The sequence below is a fragment of the Frieseomelitta varia genome, unplaced genomic scaffold, assembly GCF_011392965.1.
Source record: "Frieseomelitta varia isolate USP_RPSP 00005682 unplaced genomic scaffold, Fvar_1.2 scaffold_634, whole genome shotgun sequence".
NCBI classification, from domain to species: Eukaryota; Metazoa; Arthropoda; class Insecta; order Hymenoptera; family Apidae; genus Frieseomelitta; species Frieseomelitta varia.
The window spans coordinates 24,763-51,445 of NW_025110406.1; the positions used below are offsets into that span (position 1 = coordinate 24,763).

At 46.9% G+C, this 26,683-nt stretch overlaps 1 protein-coding gene across 1 annotated transcript in view; it reads left to right on the top strand.

Moving 5' to 3' along the window:
• Window positions 1-26,683, top strand: part of LOC122534732 (zinc finger CCCH domain-containing protein 13) — a gene marked incomplete at its 5' end in the record, with an annotated part of 56,048 nt that overhangs the window by 17,842 nt on the left and 11,523 nt on the right. The window contains 5 exons of the mRNA XM_043665658.1: window positions 14,469-14,530; window positions 24,213-24,284; window positions 24,415-24,618; window positions 24,875-25,066; window positions 25,359-25,593. Coding sequence (XP_043521593.1) covers window positions 14,469-14,530; window positions 24,213-24,284; window positions 24,415-24,618; window positions 24,875-25,066; window positions 25,359-25,593 — 765 coding nt within the window. The remainder of the gene's footprint in view (window positions 1-14,468; window positions 14,531-24,212; window positions 24,285-24,414; window positions 24,619-24,874; window positions 25,067-25,358; window positions 25,594-26,683) is intronic.

Below are 26,683 nucleotides of genomic sequence, written 5' to 3' on the forward strand. Positions count from 1 at the left end.
CATTTCCATCGGAATGGAACGAATTCAACGGTCGTCGTTGAGCAAGGAGCAGAGACAAAACGCTGCTGTCTTGGACACAATATGGGATGACACGCGCGTGGAATATATCGTCCAGTGGCTAAACTGGTCGGTCGGCTGGGTGTGTGGAGGAGTCGTTCAGTTAGAAGCGTAATTGATTCGGGATTATTGCGCGCGACATTTGTCCGCGCGCCGATGGAATCGAGTTGCGAGCGGGAAACTGTATATCGCAGTTGTATATTCAAAGGGGAGAGAAAGAATCATAACGCGAGCCGACGATCTATTGTTACGTTCAGTTTATTTAATTGTAAAATCGAGCCAAGCGCGGCTCGACTGCTATCTAGGAAATTGTTTTAACCTTGTTTCAGAGTCGCGTTGATTGGATTTCGCGAACCAATTCACCCGTGCACGGCCGACGCTCGTCTTATGTTACAAACGAACGTCTGTTCTCTTTCTTCTATTCGTGCTTTCCAAAAGTTGAAATTGCTGCTAACGCGACGAATTTTCGCACGAAATAAGTGCTGGCAAAGTGCGTGCTTTTATCAAGCTGCAACTCCGACTTCGCGACGATCTTCTTCACTCTCTCTCCTCCTTATCTCACTCCGAGGGTCTAAATTTTTCGCGAGGCGCGACGATAAAAATCACCAGGCGGTAACAATGGCGTAGACTGCGTCGAAGGGTGGGACTAAGAGAGCATAGAGACCCAAGTACCTCTCCACGCGGAGGATTTATGCGGTCACGATAAACGTCCCACCCGGGCGTTTTCCACCACGGGAAACTACGTATGTACGTACGTACGCGCAGACGAAAACTCGAAATGGAATCTTTACGCACCGACGGGAAGGCTGAATGCGGTGAATCAAACCGGTTCCCTGGAATTTCACCGCGTTGTTCCCTCGGCAACAACCCTCCACGCAAGAGAGTGGAAAGAGTCGGAGCCCATCCGCAAGCGTGGCCGCGCGGATCAAAGGCGCGGTCCCGATGGAAAAAAAAGGGGTAAACGCGGCGCAGAAAGAAATTATCCCGAAATTAATTATGCGCAAGTCGAGACCCTGCTCTGTCTTCGTGCGTGGTGCTTTGTCCTTTCGTTTGCCAAGTGTTAACGACGCAAGTGGAAAGTTAATTCGTCTGAGAATCGAAATTGTAACAACGACAGCGCCGGTTCGAAAAAGAATTTCAAACAAATTCACATTCGCGGATCTGACAACTCGGATCGATTGAAACGAATAATGTAACGTGTAATGTTTCATAATTGAAAATCCGATTTGCTTGGTTCGCCGCTTGTTTTTTGACTGCGCGAGACAACGAGACAAACTGAGCTCAAGACAGTGAAACATCACGAATCGCGCACACCTGTGACAGGCGCTCTTAACGTAACATCAGCCGGTCGAATATATATGTATATATATATATATATATATATGTGTGTATATGTATACATTTCATTTAATCATCGTTGGTTGGAAACATCTGGCCCTCTGACGCGCAACAGCGTATGCCAATCCGCGCGTGAGATGCACGTTTTAATTTGCCTAATGACACTAGTGTATCGAAAAATTAATCATCGCCGGCCGGGACCCGGCCCGGTAGTTTCATTTGGTCGAAAATCTCCGTAATACGGTCTGAGTTGAACCGTGATAAAAATTCGTGAATCAATCCACGCGCGATTCCATTCGGCCGCGTATTTTCACATGGATATATTGCGATTGATATATGCGCGAACCGACAGTGCTCAACGAGCAAGGCCGATTTCAATAGCTGCTGCTATTGTTTCACGATACATTCACGCACACGTGCCGTGCGTATAATAGATATAATAGATATAATAAAAGATATTTCCGTTGTACAAAATTTTGTAAGATCTCAGCACCCGCGTACGCGTGTATATTCTTGTGTTAAATAAAAAACAACGAAGGAGGTCACAAAAAAAATTCGTCTCCTACTCTTTGCGTTTCTCTCGTAATTGACGAGCATCTCTAAACGATCGGCTCGATTAACGTTTCCCTTCCACTCGAATGGCAGCTACTTTATCGGCTGGATCTCACGGGGAGTACTCCCCGAGCGGAACGTTATCGTAGAAAAATCTTGCTCAGCCGAGAAACAAATGGTTCGGCTCGCGTACCGATAATTGCTGCAAAACCGTCTGTTTTTCCGCGAACAAGAACCATTCCTTGCCCCGGGAAATCGTTCAGGGAGGCGAGAAAACGCTTTACTCCCCGAAACGAGATGGGGGCCAGAGGTGGCCAGAGAATGCTAGTCGAGGACGCCGTACACGGAGGAAGGGGTGGCTGTTGGTTGCTTCGGAATTTAATCTAAAGTAGAATCGCACTCCCCCCGGGCAAGAGCTCGCTTACACTCTATTTTATTTTGTTCTACACGTTTTTGCGTGCTCGGGATGGCACTTCCTCTGTATAATATCCAACTGCCACGCCAATGCAACTTGCAGAGGGAGAGACGCATTTAAACGACACGTTTGTCACTCTCGTTTCGCCAGCAAGATTCGAAAAACACGACGATATATCTGCCAACATTCCCCTCGTTATTAATACGCGGTTAACGCGAGATCGGTACGTTGCGAACATTTCTACTACGCGCGTAATCGCCCGCTTCGCGCATGCATATTATACATTCGTTTGCCCGTGAACAAACAGGCCGAAAAATAACAGAATACGGCCGGGCAATTCGTTTAACAGTGCGAAAAATCAAATCTGTAAATTGCACGGAAACGCGATACGAATCGATATGTTTTTAAATTAAACAAACCTACCCCCGACGACGTGACGAGAAAACGCGAGCCCTGCTTTACCCTCCGCCCCTTGGCGGTCCACCCCGGTTTATCGTTTCCGCATTTATTTTCTATCTTCTTCTTTTTTTTTCGTACAGGCGGACGAGAAACGAAAATACAAACGTACAAAATATTTGCATAAAAGCGTGGGAGAAGCGAAGTGGTGGGGGTAAAACGAGGGGGAAAAAATGCATAACCATAAGGAGAAACGCGTGTGCGTCGACACGAGCGTAGCCTCCACACCACCGTGGAGTAAGTTTTCGAACGGACGAATGTGCAGACACGAAGAGGAAGGGCCGGTGAATGCGTTACACGACGCTGAATAACGAAACACACGAGGGAGGCGGCACGTGCGTGCTCCATCCCTCTTCCTGACAGCTCTATCTTGCGTTTATCCGGCGAATCTACCTTCCGCGCGTCTTCCACGAAGATGTGCATCCACCAACCTTCCTTCCACCCTTATGAATCATTACTCTCACGGAATACCGAAATCTTTCGCGGTGCCAAGAATTTCGACGTAGTCTGCCGGGGGAATCGTGCCACCGCCGCGCATACGCCACCATCGAGAGAAGAATCGCGCCTCGCTGAATCTTTGAGCCCGCGCATACGCCAACGAAGATGAAAGTGTAATGAGGCGTAATCTCGGTATTCCGCGGATTTATTCGACCGAGTTCGACGAATCGGGGAAGGCGTGCGGAGAATTCACCCGCTTGAACCACAGAGGTTTGCATTACGAACGACACTGCGGACAATATCTCGCCTTAGTTGCTCAAATTTGTGGAGCGTGAAAGGCGGGAAAAATGTTGACAAGCTGCACGTTTTTTGGGAGGATAAGTAGCTGCGAAGAAGCGGAGTTCAAAGAGGCACGACGAGTGTCTCAATTTGTCAAAAGAATGAGAAATGTGGCTTCAGTCTTGGAAGGATGGAGAGCCTGTTCGCCTCGTTGGCTTGAAATCGCGCTAGCGAAGAACCGGCGGGGAAAGAGGATTTCAATTTTGCGCGAGGCGCAGGCAGTTCGCGAGATTATCCTACCTGGAGGGCGAGAGCTTATCGAGAAGCAATGGAACGCGGCGGCTCGACTCCGGGCGTAATCGTCAGGTTATTTTATCCTCGGGACGTCTTCGCTCGGAGGCATTCGCCAATTAGGAAAGATAACTTTCGCAACGAGGCCCGTTTATCCTTGGAATCTTATCTGCACGCGATAAAATAGCGAAGTAGGGTCGTTTCGAATCGAGGCCACTTCCCACCGATCCGATAATAAGATAAGGAATTCAGCGTAACTGTGTTCTGTAAAATTGCTCGCCTCGAGGTCGCTCAGTGTACTCTATCGTCTTTAGTATCTTTTCCTCCTCTCGCCCAACGAGGTGTTTCTTGATTCTCAATCATCCCGATTGTCCATCAGTTTGAAACAAACAACCCCAATTCAGACAAAAATTCTCAAACAACATACAATCTAATTCTTTCTCCCGTAGTTTTCTCATTAAATTACATTGCACACGCGCGAGACAGAGTTTTACGATCGAACACCGACCCGAGACGACCATTATCGAGGGCAAAAATCGTCCCTTCGTTTCATCCGATCAATTCGAGTCGCAGTTTCAAACAGCACTCGAGATGCAGTTGAAGCAACCCCCGGGCCCAGAACCCTCTCTGTGGACACTCGATGAAGTATCCGACTCTCGATAGCCCTTCGGGTCAATTATTCGCGATAATGGGAACCCATCCTGGTATCTGCCTTAGCTCTGCTTCCTTTCCTCTCTCCGGTACGACCTCTCACCACCTTTTTACCATTTTCGTATTCCCCGACACGATGCCAGAGGTAATGCGATACTTTTGGCGTCCGAGAAAGTCGGCTCCTTCGGAGAACTCGGGGATTCCGTAACAAAGGAGAACGATGAGGACGTGTACGTGTTCCACGAGGGCTGGCACGAGGGGTGAGAGAGAACGAGGCAAAGAAGAGAGAGAGAGAGAGAACGTGAAACCCAAGATGGCGCCATCGAGACGTGTCGCAGCGAGTTATGAAACAAAAGGGTGGCGCGAGTCGCGTCGGTGGTAGAAGCAGGCCTGCCACTGCTGGCTGTTACCACCGACGCTGCCGAGATACGGAAGGCGTCGCCCGCTCGAATCTTAGGGTGCATTTCCATTTCAAATGCGCTGATACGGGGTACGGGAACGGAACACCCACTCGTGTTACTATTTACTCGGCGCGGGCCGAGGGAGAACAAGCGAACCGGCAAGATCTCGGCTCTCTCGATAGACACCCCTGTCCTTCCTTCCCCTTTTCTCACCCTTCGTTCGTTCCACGTTCGTTCCATGTTCGTTCGTTCGTTCGTTCGTTCGTTCGTTCGTTCGCTTATTCACCGTCGCTGCAACGGAAGGAAATGCAATTCAACGTAATGAAATGCTCTGCCATCCAAAGAGGGGAGAGCGGGCCAACTCGGACGCGTTCCCGAACGAGAGGAGACAGTTTTCCGAAGACGCGTCGATGGTTACGCAGGCAGTTGATTAGGGAGATGCCACCGAGAGGAGAATACGTACCGATGGTCCAGGTGAAACCGCGTTCTTCCGTGTTTCCGGAATCTGCTTCGCGTTAAATTCAACGTGAGACAGAGAGAGACTTTGTCGAACCGCGACTAGAACAATTTGCCGCTCCTTTCTTCGATTTGAAAAACTCGTCAAACAAGTGGGAAATCAACTTTCGACGGCTTCTCGATCGTTTCAAAGTTTGTCAATCTGGCAAAGTGCAGAGAGGGAAGCTTCGTCATTGAACGCGCGTTGTATTTAAATTCCAAGGATAATGGAAACGTATCGAGGAAGCATGTGGAACAACGGCGCGGACTCTCTTATCAGCCAATTCCATTACCAAGATTACATCATCCACTCGTTCGATTTCAAGGGGTAGTTTCCTGCCCCCAGACGATCGGAGAAGGTCTGTCCGCCGCCAGGGGGCGCGGTGATCCCTCAGTTTCCGCGGCGCAGCTTTTATTCGAGCACGTGCGACTTGCTGCTCGTGTCCCACGTTAATTAGTTCGAGATGGTCGAGCCGAGTGAAAACTGTTTGCCTTGTCCCTCTCCCTCCGCGTACAACTAGTTAGCCGTCGGGGATAACTCGCACACCGCGATTGTTGTTCCACCATCCTCGTTCCATCCATCTGCCTGGCCTTTCCGCTTTTTCCTTCCTTTCTTTTTTTTTTTTTTTTTTTTTCTTCTTTCTATAGAATCCGACTTTTCGGAGAGAGAGAGAATCAGTTAAGGTTGATGGGACGCCGAGCCACAGATGCGTAAAACTGCCCACGTCCTCCTCGAAACGGCAAATTTTGGATCCTCGGTGACCCGAGTCATTTTCCCTCGTTGGTACGCAGCGGCAAGGGTTGCGCCCCGCCCGTCTCTTTCTAATCGAGGGATGAACAGGGATATCACGGTGATTTGAGCAGGAATCAAATAGCTGCAGGGTAGATTGATGTCGCTTCTTGGTTAGACCGGATGATTGATGCTTGGCCGTGTTTGATAATCGGATTTCGAGGGCGGTTTCTTCGACGCGGCTGAATAAATTGTTTTCGGAAATTGGATAAATATTTCCACCCTCCGCCCGACTGGCTTATCGAACTTCAATCTCGATGATCAATTAACGTTCGACGGCCAGACAAGTGGCTGTTTTCTTCTTCCCCTGACCGACGTGTTCCGGAATCAGAATCCGGAAATTTCTACGATTTTCACAGATCGGCTGAAACGTCAGTCTGCCACCGGTGCGAATCAATTAGGGACGAAAGCATTTCCAACGAAAGCACTTTCAACGAAATGGACCAAGCAACGATCGAATTTATCTTGTTTTAATTGCGTTACCCCTGTCGACTGATCGATGTGAATTAAAGAACAGGGCACGTCCATTAACAAACGATTATACCTATTCGCCGAATTTTACTCGTCGTATTTGGTTTATTTCTGAAAATGAACGACGAGTCTCAGATTAAAAAAAATAAAACGATACACGATTTGCGGCGATGAACGCCTGCTTTCGTTCCATCGTGTTTTTGATAGGTAATTCCGGGCTCTGATATTTCGCGTGTTATTCCTGTCAGCCGCGGAAGTTATGAGAGTAATAACTTCTGCAACAAGCTTATCGAATTACGTTGCTTCGGTAACTGGTAGTAAATTTCAGTCATCTAAGTTTATCACTGAATCCGCTTCTCCATAGTAAACAGCCGTCTTCGCAAGCTCAAATAGCCTTGGCTCGATGTATCGCTCTGACGTTGCTTTGGTGGTTATGAGACGAGATTTCAAAGCCTGCCTCGTGCCGCCGTTAAAACTAATAACGATCACGTTCATTCAACGCGTAATTACTACGAATAAAAAAAAAAAAACAAAAGAAAGGAAAAAAAGAAATTCCTGTTTCGTACAGGCGGGCTAATTATTTATCCACCGGGCGAGTTTGTTTCGAAAGCCTCGTTAAAGCCTACTTCGAATCGAAACGAATTTCATGCAACTCCGGTGAGCTATACGCGCTACACGCTAATTGCGATTCGAATCGACGCAACGTTCCCAGATACTTTTCGAAATAATCGTCACATTGTGTCGCGAAATTGTACAATTTTCCCAGATACTCTCAAACATTTAACTACCCAAAGTTAACTTTATCCGAATTTTCTCTTCATCAAACGAGACGTTCCATCATTCTTTTTTTTCTTCCTCTGAGAAAAATTAAACGTTGTCTTCGATCGAGCGCAGCATCTTGATTGCCGAATTGATTTGTACACTTGTTCGATAGTTTCGTTCACCGTCCAAGTTTCGTTTCGATCCCTCTTTCATCTTCTCCTTGGAGTCAATTAAAACTATCGCCGCTTTGCAGCCGCGCGCTTTGGAGAAGCGCACATTCTGCTTGATTCATTAATTAAGTGTTCTCGTTTGGTGTTTACGCCGCTGCTTGGGAACCCCTCGCGTGTCGTTCCCGTATTTCGTTTGCCCGATCTTCCGCCAGTCATCACAGACAGTCGCGTAATTTTGTTTGTCTTCGTCTTCAATTTTCGCAGGGGGCATACCCAACCCCCCGCTGCCCCCTCCTACGAATTCGATCTTAATTAGTGTCACCGGGGACCACATCAAAAGCAAAGGGAATGGAATTACCCCATCGAGGGAAAAACTGTTTGACTTGCGGTCCGAGGGACACTTTTTTCGATTGCTCTTGCCTCTTTCGTGGGATGTGCGCGAACCGTCGCGACGCAAGATAACTCTCGAGCGAGATTTTACGTCCCGAATTGTTTGGTCACTCATTTTTCAAGCAGCGACGATATCCGATAGGCTTCAAAGTCCAACAATAGTCCCGTGCCACTTATCCACTGCATAATTCGCACGGCATTATATTAATTAAGTTCGAAGATGCTAAGAGGATGTCGAAGGAAGACTCGCTGATCCTCTTAAATAGTTGCTGCACTGCGCGCAGTCGACCATTAAACATAAAACGCAAATACCCGAATATTGCCGAATATTGCAAAAGTGTCCCGGTACGATACTTTCAAAAATTTGTTTCGCGTAATTTTCAAGTCTCGTTGAAAAAAAAAGAAGAAAAAATTATATAGCAAACCGAAATCAACCGAAGTCGAGTTCTCGGGCGCAAGGCGAATCAATTTTAATAAACAGGGGAGGAAAAATACACGCGGTGCCACCGCGCTCAAACAAATTGAACGCGACAAATATACAGATATAAACGGGAGACCCTTTGTACGATATACCGAGGGAGATCCAATTTTGACTACATTCCAAGACACCCTTTCCACGAGAGAACGCAGAATCGCTCGATTTGCAACAAAATGACAAATAAGACAGGAGAGACGGAATCGGTGAGACTCGGGCACAAACGGAATGGACGATTTTCGGATCAAGGAGAACAGCACCGAATGGGTACAAAGCCGAAGGTAGTAGCGATCGACCAATATTGAACCACCGGCGGATAAGCGGAATTTGTTTTCCACAGTCTTTCCGTACGCGACGAAGTCGAGAACGGTGTACCTTTCGAAGATTTCATTTCATTTCCCACGAACGTTTGCGAATTTATAACGCTACAAGTTAAACCGGAAATCAAAAGAAAGAAAGGAAGAAAGAGAGAGAGAGAGAGAGAGAGAGAGAGAGAGAGAGAGAGAGAGAGAGAGAGAGAGAGAGGAGAGTTCAAACATCAAAGTCGATGGAGCTGCGAAAATTGCCCCGGCCATCATTGTCTACAAATATTCCTCTCACCGTCGCGCAATCCCGTATAAATAATGCAGCGCGCCATAAACACGCGTAAAAGCCCTCGCGGGACCGAGATAAGAAAGGCTGAACCGCAGAAAGTGGAAAGCTCGGCGCTCATAGTAAACTTTTCTCTGGGAATTCTTCATGACGGAAGTTCGAACAGGCGGTCTGGCCGAGGGGACGTTCGACTGTCCGAAGCGTGGATCGACGCGAATGCACCGGGGACATCAAATATTCAGCGGCGCTTCTTTCTTTTATAGGGCCGCGCTCGTTGCACCTTTTTACGATGTCTTAAATTCCTCTTGCGCATTTTTTTTTACCGAACGCCAAGTCACGTGCCTCGACGCTATATGTTTTACATGGCCGTTGCACGGCTCGCAAAGCGAATGGCCACGAGAGGGCTTAAACGTCCCCTTCTGAATGAATATGTTTATGATCTTGGCTCGCCAAAGCCTCCGACAGAGGGGGGACAGAGGAGAGGGATCTCCCTCGAAATGGAGGGCCAACGAAACGTACAGCCGCTTACCCTTTACTCTCTCTCTCTCTCTCTCTCTCTCTCTCTCTCTCTCTTTCTCTCTGTTCCTTCCCATATTTATATGCCCGCTACTCGTTTGGACACGCGGGCTTTCACCGGACGAGGGGGTGTCATTCGGAAAACGGGGCGGAACAGTGACGGCGAATTTTTTTAGACGGTTTGTTGCTCGCTGCTTGAATTCGAAAATTCACTGGAGTAATTAAGCGTTAGAGCCGTTTTCGCTCGCTGCATTCGAGATTGAAATGTATATCCCGCGCGGAGGTAAAATTACATTTTAAAATGCTTGGTTGAAAAAAAAAAAAAATAAAAAAAAAAAAAAGAACGGTAACAACATCCGGCTGGCTGGCTGGTGTTTCGCTTTTAATTATCATTCTGAATTATTTTTCCCCGACCGTGGAGAACTTGTGCAACGATCGCCCACCGACGCGAACGAAACCGCAAATGTTTCGAAGATTGATCAACCGGAACCGGCGATATGATCTAAATTTCGAAATGTGCTTTGCGTTCGACAACTCGCGTAAACACGTCGAGTCTGTCGATAATTCTCTAGCTTCGCGGAATTGGAATAACTGCACTCTAATTAAAGGTCCATTGGCGCATTCTAAATGACAGTTGGAATAACAAAATCGACTAATCCGACGAACCGTGGCCCGAGCAAGTGTTCCAAAGCGGCGCGCGATTCTTCTTCGTGTCGATGGTGATCGAAGTAGGAAATGCGGTTGACGTAGCGTCGCTGGGGGCTTTTCGCAAGCAGAATGTCGGCTGTCTGGTCCGCTGCCATAGATCCACCCCCGTTGGTGTTTACGTTACGCGTTAAACCCCTTGCACCTAGCATTAAACCAGACCCCAGCGAAGCCGCACATCGGGATCCAAAGCCCCATAAGCATCGTTACGCCGCGTTACATCTCCCTCTCCCTCGATTGCCGAAATTACTGACACCCATATACATACGCGCGGGTTCGAGCTTCCCTTGGAAATTAATCCGTATCGCATTCGTGCGAGGCACTCATTTCCCGTGGCAAGGTAGCCACGTAAATTGACCCTTCGGGGACCGCATCGAACGCTTCCCGACTTTTTAGCTCGTGACCGGTGATCGGTGAACGGACGATCCATTAATCCTAATCTTTCGTACCCGTTCTTCCTCGCTTTTATTTACCCTGTTTCTATCCAATCGTTCCTTTCTCTCCCAACGACACGAACAACACCCACCCACCAAGTTGAAGAATAATTTTTCACATTCGTAACAACCTCTTGCGCTGGAATAACGTGCCACGCAAGCCGCGAATTTTTTGTTTCTTGTTTTTCTCAGTTTTAAGTATATTCAAGTGAAACAAAATAGACGAAACAAATAATAAATTTATTTGCTTCCCAATAGTTTGTATCCGAGCGATATCATAGTTCAACGAGTTCAAAAAAGATAGACGACGAATTATTGCATACGGTCACTCGTTCTGGTCCGCAATCAGTTGCCAGCGCAAGTGGTTAAACGGAATGTAAATTCACGGTACGCTCGATATCCCTCTTTCGGGTGGATACTAAAACATTTTCCCCGGGAAATAGTATATCCCTCTAGTCTGCATACAGCGAGGGAATTTCGAAACATGCGCATCGGAAGTAGCTGCTTGAATGGATCCTCGGGCATGTCAAGTAACCGCACGGTACACACGCATCCTACGTAAGCACAAGCTACCCATCGTCTTACAAATTTACGTGCACAGATGGGTACGCGCACGCGTGCACCTGAATATACAGACGGAGTACGTAGATGCGTGTACATGTAAACGAGAGCCAGCAGCATGTGCGCGCGCCTTTACATATGCCAAGGGATCACGATATTGTACGGCTGAGATACGATGCTGGCACGCTTAGATAGCTTGCCTTTCCTTTATCCTCGCGTGGCTCCTCCTCGCTTTGTACCACCGCCAACCACCCACCACCTCCCCCCTCCCCCGCCCCCCTCTTTCTCTCTGTGTGTGCGTTACACCCGTTATCCTTCCTTCCGACCCTCTCGATTTCTCTCGGTACGCCTTTCCGCACGACGGCACATTCGTCGCTTAACTCTTCTTCTCACCTTCGACCTAGCGAAAGCCGCAACTACTCGACTACCTCTCCGCCCTCGCTAGCTCCCTTCGAGCGTCCCGGTTTCCGAGCCGAGAGTTAATTCGCGGCGGGTAATTCAGCGAAGGGCCCCGACGAGAAAACAGGAATGGCAAGTAGCTGTCGCCGAGTCGACACGTATGTTAATATCAAAGCGTAAAGATCTTGCGAAACTCCAACCTGCCTAGAGAGGGTGTCTTTTCTCTCTCTCTCTCTCTCTCTCTCTCTCTCTCTCTCTCTCACTTTCTCTCGGCAACCGCGCACAGGTTTGCTGTTGATGTGCTGAATTACTTTGTCGATTTAGTTCCCAAGAAGCGATTAATTAAACAAGTTACTCTCAATTCCACGGAACGAGTTCTGGTGCTAATATTTGACTACAAAGGTCTCTGTGTAGCAGTCGAGTAAAATGTCTGGCGACAAGAGGAGAAAAGAAATTGAAAGAGAGAATCTTTCTCGGCGAGACAACGTTAAATTAATGGACAAGTGAGGTAAGAAAGGAAGCAACGCGGTAGAATTATTACCACGTCGTCGATCATTACGGGGAAACCTTTCGGCTGAAAGGCTACGGAAACGTGCATGCTCGTTACACGTAGGAAGCCCTTTGCAATTCGTGCGGGGTTAAATGTGACAAGGAAAGGAAATCCCATATGTCGAGAAATCCCAGCACGTTACCCTCGATCCGCACACACACACACACACACATATATACATTAACTCGGGAATTGAAGGAGATCCAAAGAGACAACCTCTCGACAAGATTTTGATCTCTTGTAATCCTTTCCATTCCTTCCTCCAAGCGATTCCTTCGCGCGCAATTTACTTCTGTCCGTCGTGTTTATAAATCGACGAATAACACTTTCACAATGTATACTTTTTTAATATTATTTTATCGCGAGGTACGCGTGAACGATAACGTCGGGAAATACTGGAAAATTCAACGGATCATATTCGACTTATTTCCTCGATCTAAAAAAAAAAAATTCTGTTTTTACTACAGACTGTAGAACGCAATATCGAATCGTAAAAAGATTACGAGGTCCTTTGTCGGAATATTTTTTTAACGCCACAGCGATGATATTTTTCGAGAATGTCCGTCGTCAAATTTATATTAACCGAAACGATGATAAATTTCACGATGATAACGTTGTTTAATGTAACTCGAGTGTGATGAAGAAACGAGCCAGGCCACGATTTCAAGGTATCTAAAATATTACCGGTTTTATGGATTTAGTTGAGTCACGGCAAACTATCTATGCGAGGAGAGTAAAAGAAAAAAAAAAGAAAATGAAGAAGAAAATGGGGAGGAGAATGTATATCTTGGCCGTACGTTAAAGTTGACGTTGATGTACGGGCTAAAGGAACGAATGGTTGTAAAAAGATTCGGTGAACGTGACATCGGCAGTTGTGCATTTTCCTCTCGAACAAGAAAATTGGAAAGAAAAAAAACAAAAACAAGGAAATTAAACGCCGGCCGCGTTTAATTAAATGCTCGAACGCTGCGACGGATAACAGTTAATATTTCACAGTGGATTTAGTTCTTACCGCGTCCGGCTACGAGCTTTATGAATATTTTATCCTCGGATACTTTTCGTTTGGTTGAAATTCGCGAACAAGTTCCCGCGTGTACGCTTAACAGCTTCGATTACAATAAGTTTTCACACGGCGAAAAGTTGGGGCGAACCAAAGGCCAGTCCATTGCCGGACCGAGAACTTCTCCAATTTTGTTACAGATACCTTAATAATCTAATTTAAACTTAGACTTGATTGACGTTCATCTAACTTAATTAAAACTTTAATTAGTCGATCAAACTTAAGAATATCCTACTACGTTTCGTTTCTCCCCCCCCCCCCCCTCTTCTTTTATAGTCTTTTGATCTTGACGGAGCAAATTTTTCGATTAAACGTTATCGATGCCAGTGAATGAACCGCCTAAACGCAACTCCGATCGCCTCGATGTGCCAAGGAACTCGATTTCCAATGCGATCATGACTTCGAAATAGTAAATTCCACTGCCCTTTCTTCCAGCCGAACTCGAATTCACTCGGTTAAGAGACGGCTCGGTTTACTTCCGGTCCTACGACAAGTCTCTTTCACCTACTACACTGAAGCTGAAAAGCTTCTCTAAAATTTATTCACACTGTGTGAAACTCCTAATCGCATTTCCCGGACGCAACGCATGCATACGTAACGCAGCAAACACCACCGCGTGGCGTCGGAATATTTCTTCCAGCGGGACTTCCGCTCGGGCGGAAAGAAATGGACAGGAAATAAGACGGAAAGAGAGGGAGAGTTAGAAAAGGGAGAGAGACGGAATAAAAGTTTCCACGCAGTGCAGCGGTTCGGTGAAACTGGCCGAGTCGAAAGTTTTCGTTGAAACATCAACGCTGCGACTTTCTCAAAACGTCGTGATCGCGGTGGTCCCGGTACCTCTCTCTTTCTCTCTCTCTCTGTCTCTTTTTTCTGCCTTTCAGTTTTGTTACAAGCTTTTTCCAGGCTTTCGCGAGCTTTCCAAGCAAAGTCACTCGAAAATCACCGCCGTTAGAACGCGACGTGTTTCTCGCTCCCTTGTCTCTCTCTCTCTCTCTCTCTCTCGCGCGCGCCGCCTTGCTCTCTCACCCTTGGGCTGCGGATTAAAGTATCGACGACACCAGCCGCGCCTGAATAATTCAGGACCAAAGTTTTAACCGCAAGCGAGGCGAAATCTCCTTCTCGTGGCTCGAGGCGAGTCCCGCGCCACGCCGCGCCGCGCCGCTCATCTGCCTTGTCGCGAGACAACCTTCAAAAACGATCGAAATTCGCTTTCTGTTGCAGGATTCGCGCTCATGAGGATCGTCGAGGTCTACAAGGAGATCCAGGAACAGGAAATGAATATCGTGAGTACTCTTTGTCTCGCTTTGATTCGATCGGGATTGTCCCCATTGGAGTCGACAACTAACTGAAAGACAGAGTTCTGAAAACTTTAAAGTCTGAATTACATTCTTTTCTCTCGGCATCTTTTACTTCAAGATGCTGCGAGTTACTCCAAGTAACCAGTTTCCAGAACGCCGCGCGGAACGCGATAAATCACCGACCGGTGTAACAGACCGTTCTCGCACTTTCACACCCCTGTGTGTACATCCACCCCGATAAATTGCACGGGATATCCGCAGCCGCCGTCTAAAATCAAACCGTGAATACTTTATAACAACGATCCACGGTAGGACGGGCATTGGTAACGAGCTTAGAATCCCCGGTTCCCAAGGAATACGTAAAGAAAAGGCAGCGAATAAATCGTGTTCCGAGCGAGGAGAGGGGGAGCGCGATGCGCGGCCTGTTCGCGTCTCGAATTATTTAAATAAACGACCACGGCTGACGCAATTAAAAGTAGGGAAGATTTATGCGGGACGCGCGAGAAACCGAAACGCACGAGGGCCAAGTTCCCACCCCTGTCGGAATATTAATTGGAAAGTTAAAAGAGAGTTTTGGTCATTTAGACCATCTCTGTCGTCTTTCACCCCTTTCCCTGTAATCACCAACTTCGTCCTCCCTTTATCTCGTATATCCGTTTCGCTGCTGTCTTTCGTTCCGCGCTCCCGTCCATCAACCCTTGCCCTGCTGCCCTGCCCTTTTCTTCATCTCTTTTTCTACCCACCCGTTCAGAAACACGTGGAAAACTCTTTGATCCTTGCGCGACCCCGAGCTGCCTTCGGGGTGAGATTACACACCTGCAGACGTCTCTTTTGAGGGTGAAAATTCGTTCCGGCCGTAACGACATGTTATTACGATTTCGCCCCGCGGACAGTGATACGGGCCACCGTGTTTTCAAAATGGGGGATGATACCGCCGAGGAGCTCTCGAGATCAAATACGCGGTGGTATTTAAAAAGCTTCGAGTCGATTAAAAAGCTGCGACACAACGTAATTGTCACTTTGTCAAGCGAAACCGACGAACTGTGGTCCCGACGAACGCCTGTAAGCTCGGCAAATCTTAGACACCCTGTACTTCTATGTTTCGCCACTAATCCGACCACGGATGTCGCCGTGTAAAAGTTTCATTGTCGAAGGTACCTTCTTGCCTTCTATTCCCATTTTCATTTCAATAACAATATGTCCCCCCTGCTCTCCCCCCCCAACGAACTGTTCGCTCGATCGCTTGGCGTTTAAACGCCATCCTCCCGTTTCCCCGGGAAATATATTCCCGTCGCGTGATACTGTTCTCCTTTATGGAGAATATTCTCAACAATGATCCCCGACCATTATGAACGATCCTCCCTCTCCGCCGGCAGCAGCCGGTACTCGCTGCCGGAATCGTTTCCCAGCGAACGTTAAAGTCTCCGAAGATTGAGCCCCTTTGATCCCTCGCAGCTTCGAGCGAACGAAGAACAATGTTTCCGGCAATAACGAGAAGCCGTTATTGCGCGAGAGATTTCCGCGGAATTGCGACCGCACCCCAACGCAGGGTGGGCATCCCACCCAACGAGATCGTACTTCGTTCGGTCCGTCCGCACAGACGTGAAAACCGCACGGACTCCGCTTCACACAGCCACCGCCACAGACAGTCCTCCGCCGCGTTCCACAATTCAGCCCAGACTAATTGTTTCTTACGTGACCGTAGTCGATAACTTTCGACTAGCAGGCGGCCAGAAAATAATTGTATCTTCCAGACGCTGTTCCTTCCGAGCGTTTTATAGCCCTCGGGGGCCGGCGCTATCGACACCGGCTCGGTTATTGAACGACCGGTTGCGTTTGTTCCTTCCTACGGGGAACAAACAGACTCGTCGACGAATAGTCAGCGATTGTCGAGCGAGGAAAGATTCCGCTTGTCGATACTGGTCCTTGGATTCGAGTATCTACTTGTAGATGCTACAATTAGTAATCTGCAATTACAAAATGATATACACCGTGAAATTTGTCGTTGAAGGACACTAATTTCATCGATTTACGACAAAAATTACGTCTTCGGTAACCAGATATACGACCTCCCAATATAGTTTGAGGATAATTTTCACCCCTTCGAGATCGACGATTAAAAAAGAATACGTGTCAAGTATTTTTTTCAAAAGCTACGTTTGACATTTCGGTACGTGGTCCCTTGTTAGTATTTTCGCCGATGTTTCGTTATGTTTCTTCGTTGGACAATCTTTCGTCGAACGTACGAAAATCAGAATCTCTTTGAAACACTGTCTGACGCACCGAAGGACAAATACAAAAAAAAAAAAAAAAAGAAAGAAAGAAAATACGAAAGTACGAGAGAAGTTAATTATCAGTATGGCAGTCTTCCGAGAACGCAAAATCGCCGATTGGCCGATCCTCCTTTTTCCGTAGACGAGGTTCGATCTTCCTACAAATGTTGGCGCACATTTCACGCGTATTTTCTCCCCGTTTAATATTTTCATGCCGCGTTCCGTACATATGTCTCGTCTGGCTGTGCGAATTCCCTTTCCTGCGAAATTCTCAGCGGGCCCTCGACCGGGCGACCCCGGGACCGCTTCTATCACGCCGCCACCGTTGCACCACTATATTATAGGAAACGCATATCCGAAGCCATTCACGCACGAAAGGTCGTTGTCTCAGGCCAACGCGCATACAGCGCATTTCTCCATCCCCCGTTTTCATGCTTTCTTCGCCTCGCCTCGATTCCCCTTCGGCTTCCATTCCCGGAGATTACGTCAGACTTCAGTCGCGTCTGGCAACATTCGCCAACGTGTCCTTTCGCGCCACTTCCACTCGGGGGATGTCTCGCACCTCTATCGAGCTCCCCCTCCCCCAAGCCTAATCGCGCGGAAATATACAGTGGAGGAACAATTCGGTCCGGCCGTTGAATCAGTTTTATGGGTTTGAAGACGAACGTCGACCATCCGAGGTAACGAGATCAGAGTTGCGGTCGAGAGCGAGTTATCAGTGGCTCCGGTGCCCGCTCGTCCGCGATCTTTGGATGTTTCGGCGAAACGAAAATGAAACGAAATAAACAAATGAAATATCTTTCGAAACAGCAGTGTCTCGAATGCTCGCGTAGAATTTTTAATAAGTGGAAATATCTTTCCATCTTTTTTCCAGAGTCAGAGACTGAAACGACTCGACCATTTTTTTTTTCTTTTTTCTTTTTGGAAAATTTTATCGTACCGTGAATATATCCTTTTCATTGGAATTTTCCTGCTACATAGCTTCGAATTAGCGAATTGTTGCAGTTTAATCTACCGAGGAAAAAAAATGTGAGAAATGCTTTCGCAACAGCGATTACAAATGTACCGTTTACTTCGATATTCGCGAGTGAATTCCTTCGTGATAGATCGCGCAACGATTCGGGCGATATCACAGCGTAATGCTAATTTGCTACAGAGAGAGAATCTCGTGAAAAGTTTCGTAAAAATTAAAATTTAATTCCGGCAGGTGAAATATTGCGGATTGCATGAAAGTTTGTTTTGGGGCTGTTGGTTCCGATCTCGAGCGTTCACGGTCTCCTTTATCGTCGATATCATTCCCACCGGTGCACTCGGGCATCCGCTCAACAAGATAAACGACGCCGATTCCTTCCTCTTGGCCGAAGGGGCTAATTCAATTTGGAAGGGTAATACCTGGAAAGCGTCACCGGCATTATCGCATTTTTCTCCAAGGCTGAAAATCGACTGCGACGCCCGACGTCCGAAGACTGAAACACCGACGACGGGAAAGTGGAAGGAGGTCAAATTGGCTCTCAATCTTCAAGGCCGTGAATGAACAGATATTCCGACTATTACGAGGATAGATTCTTCCATACGCATACTCTCCTTTCTGCGTACTCTTTCAATAGCTTTTTACTCGCTCGAGCGCTTTCGAAATTTTGACAAAATTGAAAGTTTGTCGCCCCTTTTTCTTATCTTTCTAGAGAAAGTTTAGGTATTCGTTCATCGTTTGTACGTTCTGTGTGTTCTTCTTGTATTTGGTCGTTATTACGGATGCATTATAAAATCTTTCGTGCAACGTACGAAAGAAGAAAAACCTTGCACGAAGAACTGAAGTTTAATATTTATCTGTCTGTAGATGTCCGTGTCGAAGTGAATTAATTTTCAAAGTAACGAAGTATGCGCTCCGCTTCAATGAAACAATTTTTTTCACAGATGAGAAGACATATTCTCTTACGCCGCGGAAGCGTAAACGCGACGAAGAAATGAGGAAGAACAAATGGAGTTTCGGATTTAAAAGCTTCATTTCCATTTTTATTATTCCCGTCGATTAATGCCTAGAACGTCCTTCGCTCGTGGAAAAAATAATTTACAGAAACCCGATGCCGCCACCCGAATAAATGAGAAATTTGTTATTCCAATAAGCCGGATTGAAAATATAACAAAATGTACGCACCGACGCGGAGGACTCTCGTACGTGGCAAGAATTCGAGGGAAATTTTAATTTTATAATAATTTTAATTTGAAGGAAAAACTCGACTGCGTAAGAGAGATCCGGGGAATGAATAATTAAAATAATTCTTATAATTTCTGGCTCTGTTTCTGTATCGAAACGAAAAAAAAAAAAAAAAAAGAAATAGAAAAGAATAGAATTGACAGACAAATGACTGTTTGACTGTCAGAAATCTCTATTACAATGTCTATTCAGACTATTGATCCCGTTTCTGCGACTAAGAAAGAGAGGGGGATGAAAAAATTCTCTGTCCCTTTTTCCCTCGTCTGGCGTTGCAAAAGAGTACACGTCATCGATTGATCGCGCGATGCCGGCTCGAATGGCTCCGTTTGTTCCTCCGGGGAGCGAAAGAGAAACTTTTGAGATATGGTTCTCGTGACGTGTAATTCGTAGCCGCGATCACTGGCGAAGCATCGTGGGGAGGGAGGGAGGGAGGAAAAAAAAAACAAGAAAAAAGGAGAAAAAGCGTGGAAACCCGACTCGATATGTAGTTACTGTCAGAACGGACAAGCGACTTCCCTTGGGAAAAGTCGCCTCGATGAAAACGATGAAAACTCTCGCCAAGCCACGAGCTTTTTTCAACTTCGCTTGTCGACGATACAGTTTTCTCACGATTATTCCAGACTATTCCGCGGAAAGACTAAACGCCGCGCGAGTGCGGCAATTTTCCCGTTGTCTTCTCGCGAACGCGGAAAGAACGGAGACGACGATAAATGATAAACGAAAGGAACGATCGTGCATCAAGATCGATCGATGCCGTCGGTCGTCTGAGCCTTCCACGGGGAAAATTTCCATTCGTCAAACGCGAGGGGGCCACTCGGGATTGGAATCGCAGAACCCGGAATCGCGAGAAAGAAAACATCCAGTAGCTGAACAGCTTTGCGTTCTTAAGTGGATTGGCAAAGGGGGCGCGAGAGAAAGGGTTCCGTGGAACAGCGAAAGAGGGAGGAAGCGAAGATGAATCCTTCGAGTGGTCTGGCTCAAATTCGAGCAGCTTGCATTACCTTTTGAACCTTTTGAAGCTATTGCGTGTCGGTGAAACGATCGTCTGCAAGGGGGAGAGGAGGGAGGGAAGGGCCGATGGACCCTTTCGCGCAGATTAGTGGAGAATCCAATGGACCATGGGTGAAAGGTCGCGACTCGGAGGGTCTTCTATGGTGTTCAATGACGGTTATTCAACACGACCCTTTGCAAATTTTTCAATCGAACCATTATTCAGGTATTGGGACTCTGCCTCTGAATGCCCTGTTTGCCGGATATTAAAAATATATTTTTGCCAGACGATACGTCGGGGGAGCGAACTCCCCCCCGCCTCTTGTCCTAACTTCCACTTTTGGACAATCTCGAAACCGCGTGCAGAATACGTTTCGACGCAACTCTCGTACCAAGTATCGTACACATCGCCGAAATCGCTACGCGTTACAACGCGATTTTCTTTTGCTACGGCGAACGATGCACAGATTCGATTCGGCAGATAGCACTGAAACAGACAGAACGAAAAGCACACCGCACGACGTTGGGTCTTCTGAAACAGCAACAAGTTACGAATTTAATGATCACGGCTCTGAAAGGTCTCAAAGGCTCTTCAAAGCTGTTTCGTACACCGGGGAAGTTTCGCAAGCCAGCGAACGTCTGGAAGGTAAAAGTTCTCGAGCCGGGAAGAGACTTCATTATAAACATCGCACCTTTGTCGAGAGAGTCCGCTCTTCCTGCGATTGTTGTTGCGCAAGCATCTCTCCCCTTCTCTCTCTCTCTCTCTCTCTCTCTCTCTCTCGATCTGGTCTCGAATGGTCTTTGCAACTTTGCACGAATTTCGACGAGCTCTCTCGTTAATCGTTTTTTCCAGAGTAAAATCGTTTTTCCTTTTTCCGAAACAATGAATCAGCAACCTGGGGGGGAGACTGCGCCGATATATATTAACGAGTCTCGAGATTTTTTTTTCCTTTTTGCCAAGCGAAAGGTACGCGATACGGCAAACTTTTTGTTCACCTCTTCGGTTGCCGAAGAATGTCCCTAGCTGGAAGGAAGCCAATCGACGAGCCTTGTTTTCTCTTTTTATCGCGAATGGGCAAAAGCGTTCTAAGATATGGCAATCGAGTCGAGAGTGTTGACGGAGACGTCGTTCCTGCAAAACTTTCCCCCGCATACATGGAAACGGCATAAAATAAATTCACTATCGCGCGCCGGTATCCAGCTCCAAATGTATTTCCATGAAGATTCAATCGAAAGCGTTATATAGATGCAACACAGAGATTCTTAATTCCAACAACTTTCCCATACTATTCGTTTCAACTTCACCGAATCGGCGCTACTTTTCATTCAAATTCTCTATAGACGAATCGCGATAAAATCCGACTTTCCTACAAAATTATTAATTTGATGTTTTGTGAAAATTGCAACAGAGAACGAACGATGCATCTCCACGAAACTTCTCGTTATGGCAAGCTGATTGCTTCGTTCGTATAATACCATATCGGCATTTGTCGAAGTAATTAACGCGAGTAATTTGTCCTATGAATCTCTCGCTGATTATTCTAGCTCTCTAGCTTTTCTATTGAAATCCCAAGTCAAGACGGGAATAAATTGAATAGCGAAACTTTGCAAGCTACGTGATGTTTGAATGAAATTGGAATTTTCCTGGAAAAGCCGTGGTAAAAACCATTAAGATCACATCCTCGAATCCAGATTTGTTTTTCTAATTGCGAGCAGATCCGAGGCTCAAACGCGAACCGACCGGTTTTTCCAGCACAACGTATATCGTTTCGTCTGTTCCCGGCGAGAAAGAAGCGGCGGTGAAAACGCGGTGGGGAAAACTCCCCCAGAACCCTCTAATGAATATTGAAACGCGGACGTAAAACTCGCGCTGCCGCAACGTTAGACGTTCCATTGACGCACGGCACCCGGAAGTGCCCAGGATTCGGCTCGATGAAAGCGAACCATCCGGTTCAACCGGGAGACTAGACGTCGAGTGGGGTGGGCTGCTGGGCTGCTCCAGAGGGCGCTGACGCGAGTTCCCAGCCGTTCAAATTTGCACACAGAGGGAAGAGACGAGCGTCAGAGAATGAGAAAGAGACAGGGATGTTTGCCCCAGCGCTTCGTCGACTCACAAGGTCCGTGACTTTGCTGGCTTTTTATGCTGCACTTTCACGTCTTGAAAAGCCCCCGTCGTCGTGCTTTTCCCTAGGCCCATTCTCCGAGAGTCCGCGCTCCGCGAGAAACGAGATAGAGAGAGGAGGCCCGGGCCTACTTTGCTCGAAAAATCTTCGCACGAAACACGAGGAGGAGAAAGAGATACTTGGTGCAAAAGCTGTATCTTTTTTTTTTGTAATTGAATAGTGTGAATTTGCTTACTTCTCGCAGAGAACTTCCTTTTATTTTTTAACTCCTTTTGAACGAAATTTGAGTCGGAGAAAAAACGATCCAGTTTGCAATGTAAAAAAAAAAAAAAGAAAATAAAAAACGCGAGCAAGGATTTCACAATACACGTGTATTTCTCAATGGCCGTAGGTCTCGGGAATCATTTTGCTGCCAAATTTGCCGCGATCGAGACAAACTGACGAGCGAAAAGTACGGCGAAATAAGCAATTGAACGCGCAGTCCGGAAACGTATCGCAAAGTTGACTGCGAAAGTTACGTACACGTACATTAAAACTGCAGACTAGTGTTTCGCGTTCGACTCACCCTCGTTTCCGAACTGCTTAATTAAATCCGAGACTTTGTAAATCAAAACACCCGTTGCCGGGAATAAAATTTCGAGCATTTTGTACGGAGAAGCCCGATATATCACAGGCTGAAACGTTTCCCGGCAATTTTGCTTTTGATCGACTCGCAAAAAGAAAGAAAGAAAAGAGAAAAAAAAAACACATACGGGGGCGCAGAGCAAGGGGGGAAAAAAGAAAAGCCGCGACAAATAAATAACTCCACGTTCTTCTACGCGACGACGAGAAAGCCGAACGTAAAACTGTCAAACGTTTAAATAAAATCAATCGTGCGTGTGTTACGTCGTTTCAAGAAGAGTTGGCATCGGATTCAAGAGTTACGAAACACGCGAAAAAATCCCGGTGATTTGTTTGACGCGTGCAACGCAAAAGTAACGTCGCTTAACAATATTTTATACATCTGATCTCCCCCCGTTTCGCTCGGATCAAAAATTTACGAATTTATCTCGAATCCACTCCGCGCCAATGCGAACGAATATATTCCTTTTGGCGGGTTGGCGTGTAAATAAATTGGGTTGCCGTTCGACCTGAACGCCAGGATATTTAGGCTTGGAAAAATGTTTTTAATTCGACAGTGGACGAAGGAAAAATATTCCCGACTTCCGTCGAACAAAGTAGAAACACGAGCGTAGAAAATTTCTGAAAGAGGCCACGTTGCTTAAAGCCTGGTAAGATCCTTGGTGGAAAACGGCTGATTGCGTAAATTACGTCGGAGATCTTCAATGCACCAGCAACGCCACTCGAACCGGCATTTCTCCTCCCTTTCGACGATCGCTTTTCACAGACAGCGATATCAAGTACCGGTCGAAGACTGGCCATTCGCGGAAACGTACTTTTGATCGAAACGCTGGCTCTAATCAATGCCCGTTAAGCTGCGCAGAGAAAATGAGAAAAAGAATCTCAACCGACTCCACGTGCCCACGTTACTCGTCCACAACAACTCGGGCTCAAATTGATGAATTTCCTGACTTTTATTTCGTCGTGTCCGATAGATTTTTGACACTCTAAGCGTGTATCGATAATTTTGGAAAACTTGTCCTCCTTGTTCCCTTTAAATATTCCATAACGCTCAAGTATTTCGTAAAGCACGCCACAGTGAATCGCCGACCTCCGAAACGTCGGTAAAAACCGGTGAAAAACAGAATCGCAAACGTGCGACAATGCGCCAAGGGTGTAATTTTACGAGATCACGTTTAACTCGGTTACAGCGTTTCTTGCGAGCTTGAAAAAAGCGGGCCAGACAGGCCGCGGTTCGTAAATTAGTCGGCAACATCGCGCGACCGGGGAAAGAAAACCGGGAGGGAAGGAAGAAGGGAGAGGGTTGGCTCTTTCGCACTTGCACGGGAACGCTTAAAGTCCCTCATTACCTAAGCTCGTTTCAAATTCACTTCTACTCGGTTCGGTGCTTTAAAATTTTCCACTGTCTTGAACTTTTACTAGCACGGCCGTTTGCTTGCTTTCAGCTGAAAGCGTTCTACGTCGACCTACTGGTCCCTCTCGAGACGAACCTGGAGAAAGACACCAAGGTCGTCCAGGTGAGTATGTCCCACAATTACTGCGCGATTCTGCCGGCTGCGCCAACCGGGATGAATATCTATCTACGTCCCGCGACCGACGTCCGACGCGGACATCTGAATAATGGAACGATACTTTTCTCTCTGGCAGAGCGAGCAGAAGAAATTTCTACAGCAGCACAAGACCAGGTCCGAAACTTACAGCAAAGCGGCGGCCACGATGAAGAAACAGAGAAAGAAGTCGAGGGGCGCGAGCAAGAGTGGACTGGCCATGGACAAGGAGCTCAAGAATATGCAGATTCTCGAGGAAGAGAAGTCCAAGCTGGACGCCTTTTGTGAACAGAGTTTGAAGAATGTAAGTACGTAGCAACGGAGACGGTGAGCTTAAAAAAAAAAAAAAAAGAAAAAGCCAGGATGATCTCGCAGTGTCTCGAATACCCTCCCCCGAGAGAGGTATTATCAGGCAACGATAATTAAAGGCAACGATCAGATTTGCGTACAACGGCTTACGACGTTGACGTAAATAGATCGGTCAGATCAGCCCACGAACGAAAGGAGAATAATGAACGAACACGGGCCAACTATCGGGTCTCTCCTCTGCTCTTTTTCAGGCCATGACTCAGGAACGAAGAAGGTACGGCTTTGTTCTCGAGCGACAATGCTCCTTGGCGAAACATTATGCGAGTTTTCATGAGGTCGCGTTGGCTGCTCTGCATCCCTCGGTTGATAAGTGGCGCGAGGTGGCTGCTACCAGGGAATATTTACCCCAATCCGTGGAAGATATGTTCGCTTCCAGGCTCAGAGTGAGTGACACAGTGGAATATTTTCCCGCTATCGTATTCTATTCGTTCCTCGCGAATGTATCTTTCCAAGCTTTGAAAAGTTTGCAACCAACGATTTCAAAAACGTAGCAAAATTTGCTACTACGGATTCTGCTACTATACGAAACCGCCGCCAAATTTAATTTCGAATTTTCAGTAATTATCGAACGTCGATACAGTCGAGATATCTGTAGATGAAAAGATTTGTCGGCACACGGAAAAATGAAACGATCTATCGGCGGTTCTATAACGTAAACATTTTCTTTCGCTTCAGCAAGTTTCGTTTTGGCCGGAGGACGAGGAGAACGGCGGTTCGGAGCTGACCATGAGCTCACAATTGAGAAAGACCAGAAGCATGGACAGCTCTTGCTTGGAACTTCGACCTGGACCGCCGTCCGGAAATGTGCCAAGTGCCACTTATCAAGGTCCAACCTCTCATCTTTCATCCGCGTTGTCTAGAGCAAGGTCAGAAGCCAATCTGCACGCTTCGACGTTGTCACTGGATCCAGGTTAGCCCTCACTTTTTTTCCCTCTCCTACACCCCCCCCCCCCAGTGAATTTTTCATCAGAGATTTTCAAGCGGGGAATAACGCGAAATTTTGTTCCAACGGCGGGGAGATTTTCATATCTCATGAATATAAAAAATGCCGACGTAGCAGCTACGGACGGTAAACAAAAATCGAAAATTTCAGATCGGATCCCGACGTTGTTCGATGTAATGCTAACGTACGGACACGCTACGTGGTGATGGAGAACGCGAAAACACGACACCACAGTCCTTTTTATTTTAGCCAGAGCCAATGGTCGAGTACGTTTCCAACGATTCGACATCGGGCTTGAACGCGTAACAAACGCGTGCAACACGATCGGATAGAGAAGTGCTTGCAAAACAGTTGGAGAGAGCCGAGAGAAAGAGAGAGAGAGAGAGAGAGAGAGAATTCCCTGTATCGAATATCGAATACCCATTTGTCGACCGTACACCGCGCGCTTCAGAATTCTGCGACCTTCCCCATTATTCTCCGAGTCGAGGGAGGAAAAAAAAAAATTCGTATTAATCAATATTCATCAATGTTCGACGACGAAGACTCTCAAGACCCGAGAGCTAATGTATCTCCGAGCAAAATTTATCAAACATTCGCCATCTTCTCTCACGTGTCTGAAAATACAGTTCGATCCGCACGAGCTGAACAGGAGCTCTCGAATAAAGCGAAACTTTCTCGCTCTCCGTGGCGCAAAAGTTTTCCCAAAAGCAACGTTCTTGCGCGCAAGCCAACCGCATAAATTCGCTGGCAATGATGCGAGGAGCAAAATAGATTGTGCAATGGAGAGAGGCAGAGAGAAAACGAAGAAGAGAGAAAAAAATACAGAAAGGAAGAACGTGAACTTCATAAAAATGTTCAAATAAGCACTCCGTTTCAACCGTTATCGTTTTTGGCCAACCGCCATTCTTCTAACCCGAGAACACGGGAACAGAGCGCGGTAAAGTGAAATCACGGTGAACTCGTGGAACGCGTAACCTCTCTCTCTCTCTCGTCTCGCGCGAATGTGTGCGTGTGTGTTCTATCTCTATTGCCGAGACAAATTCGCGGCTCGTTAGCG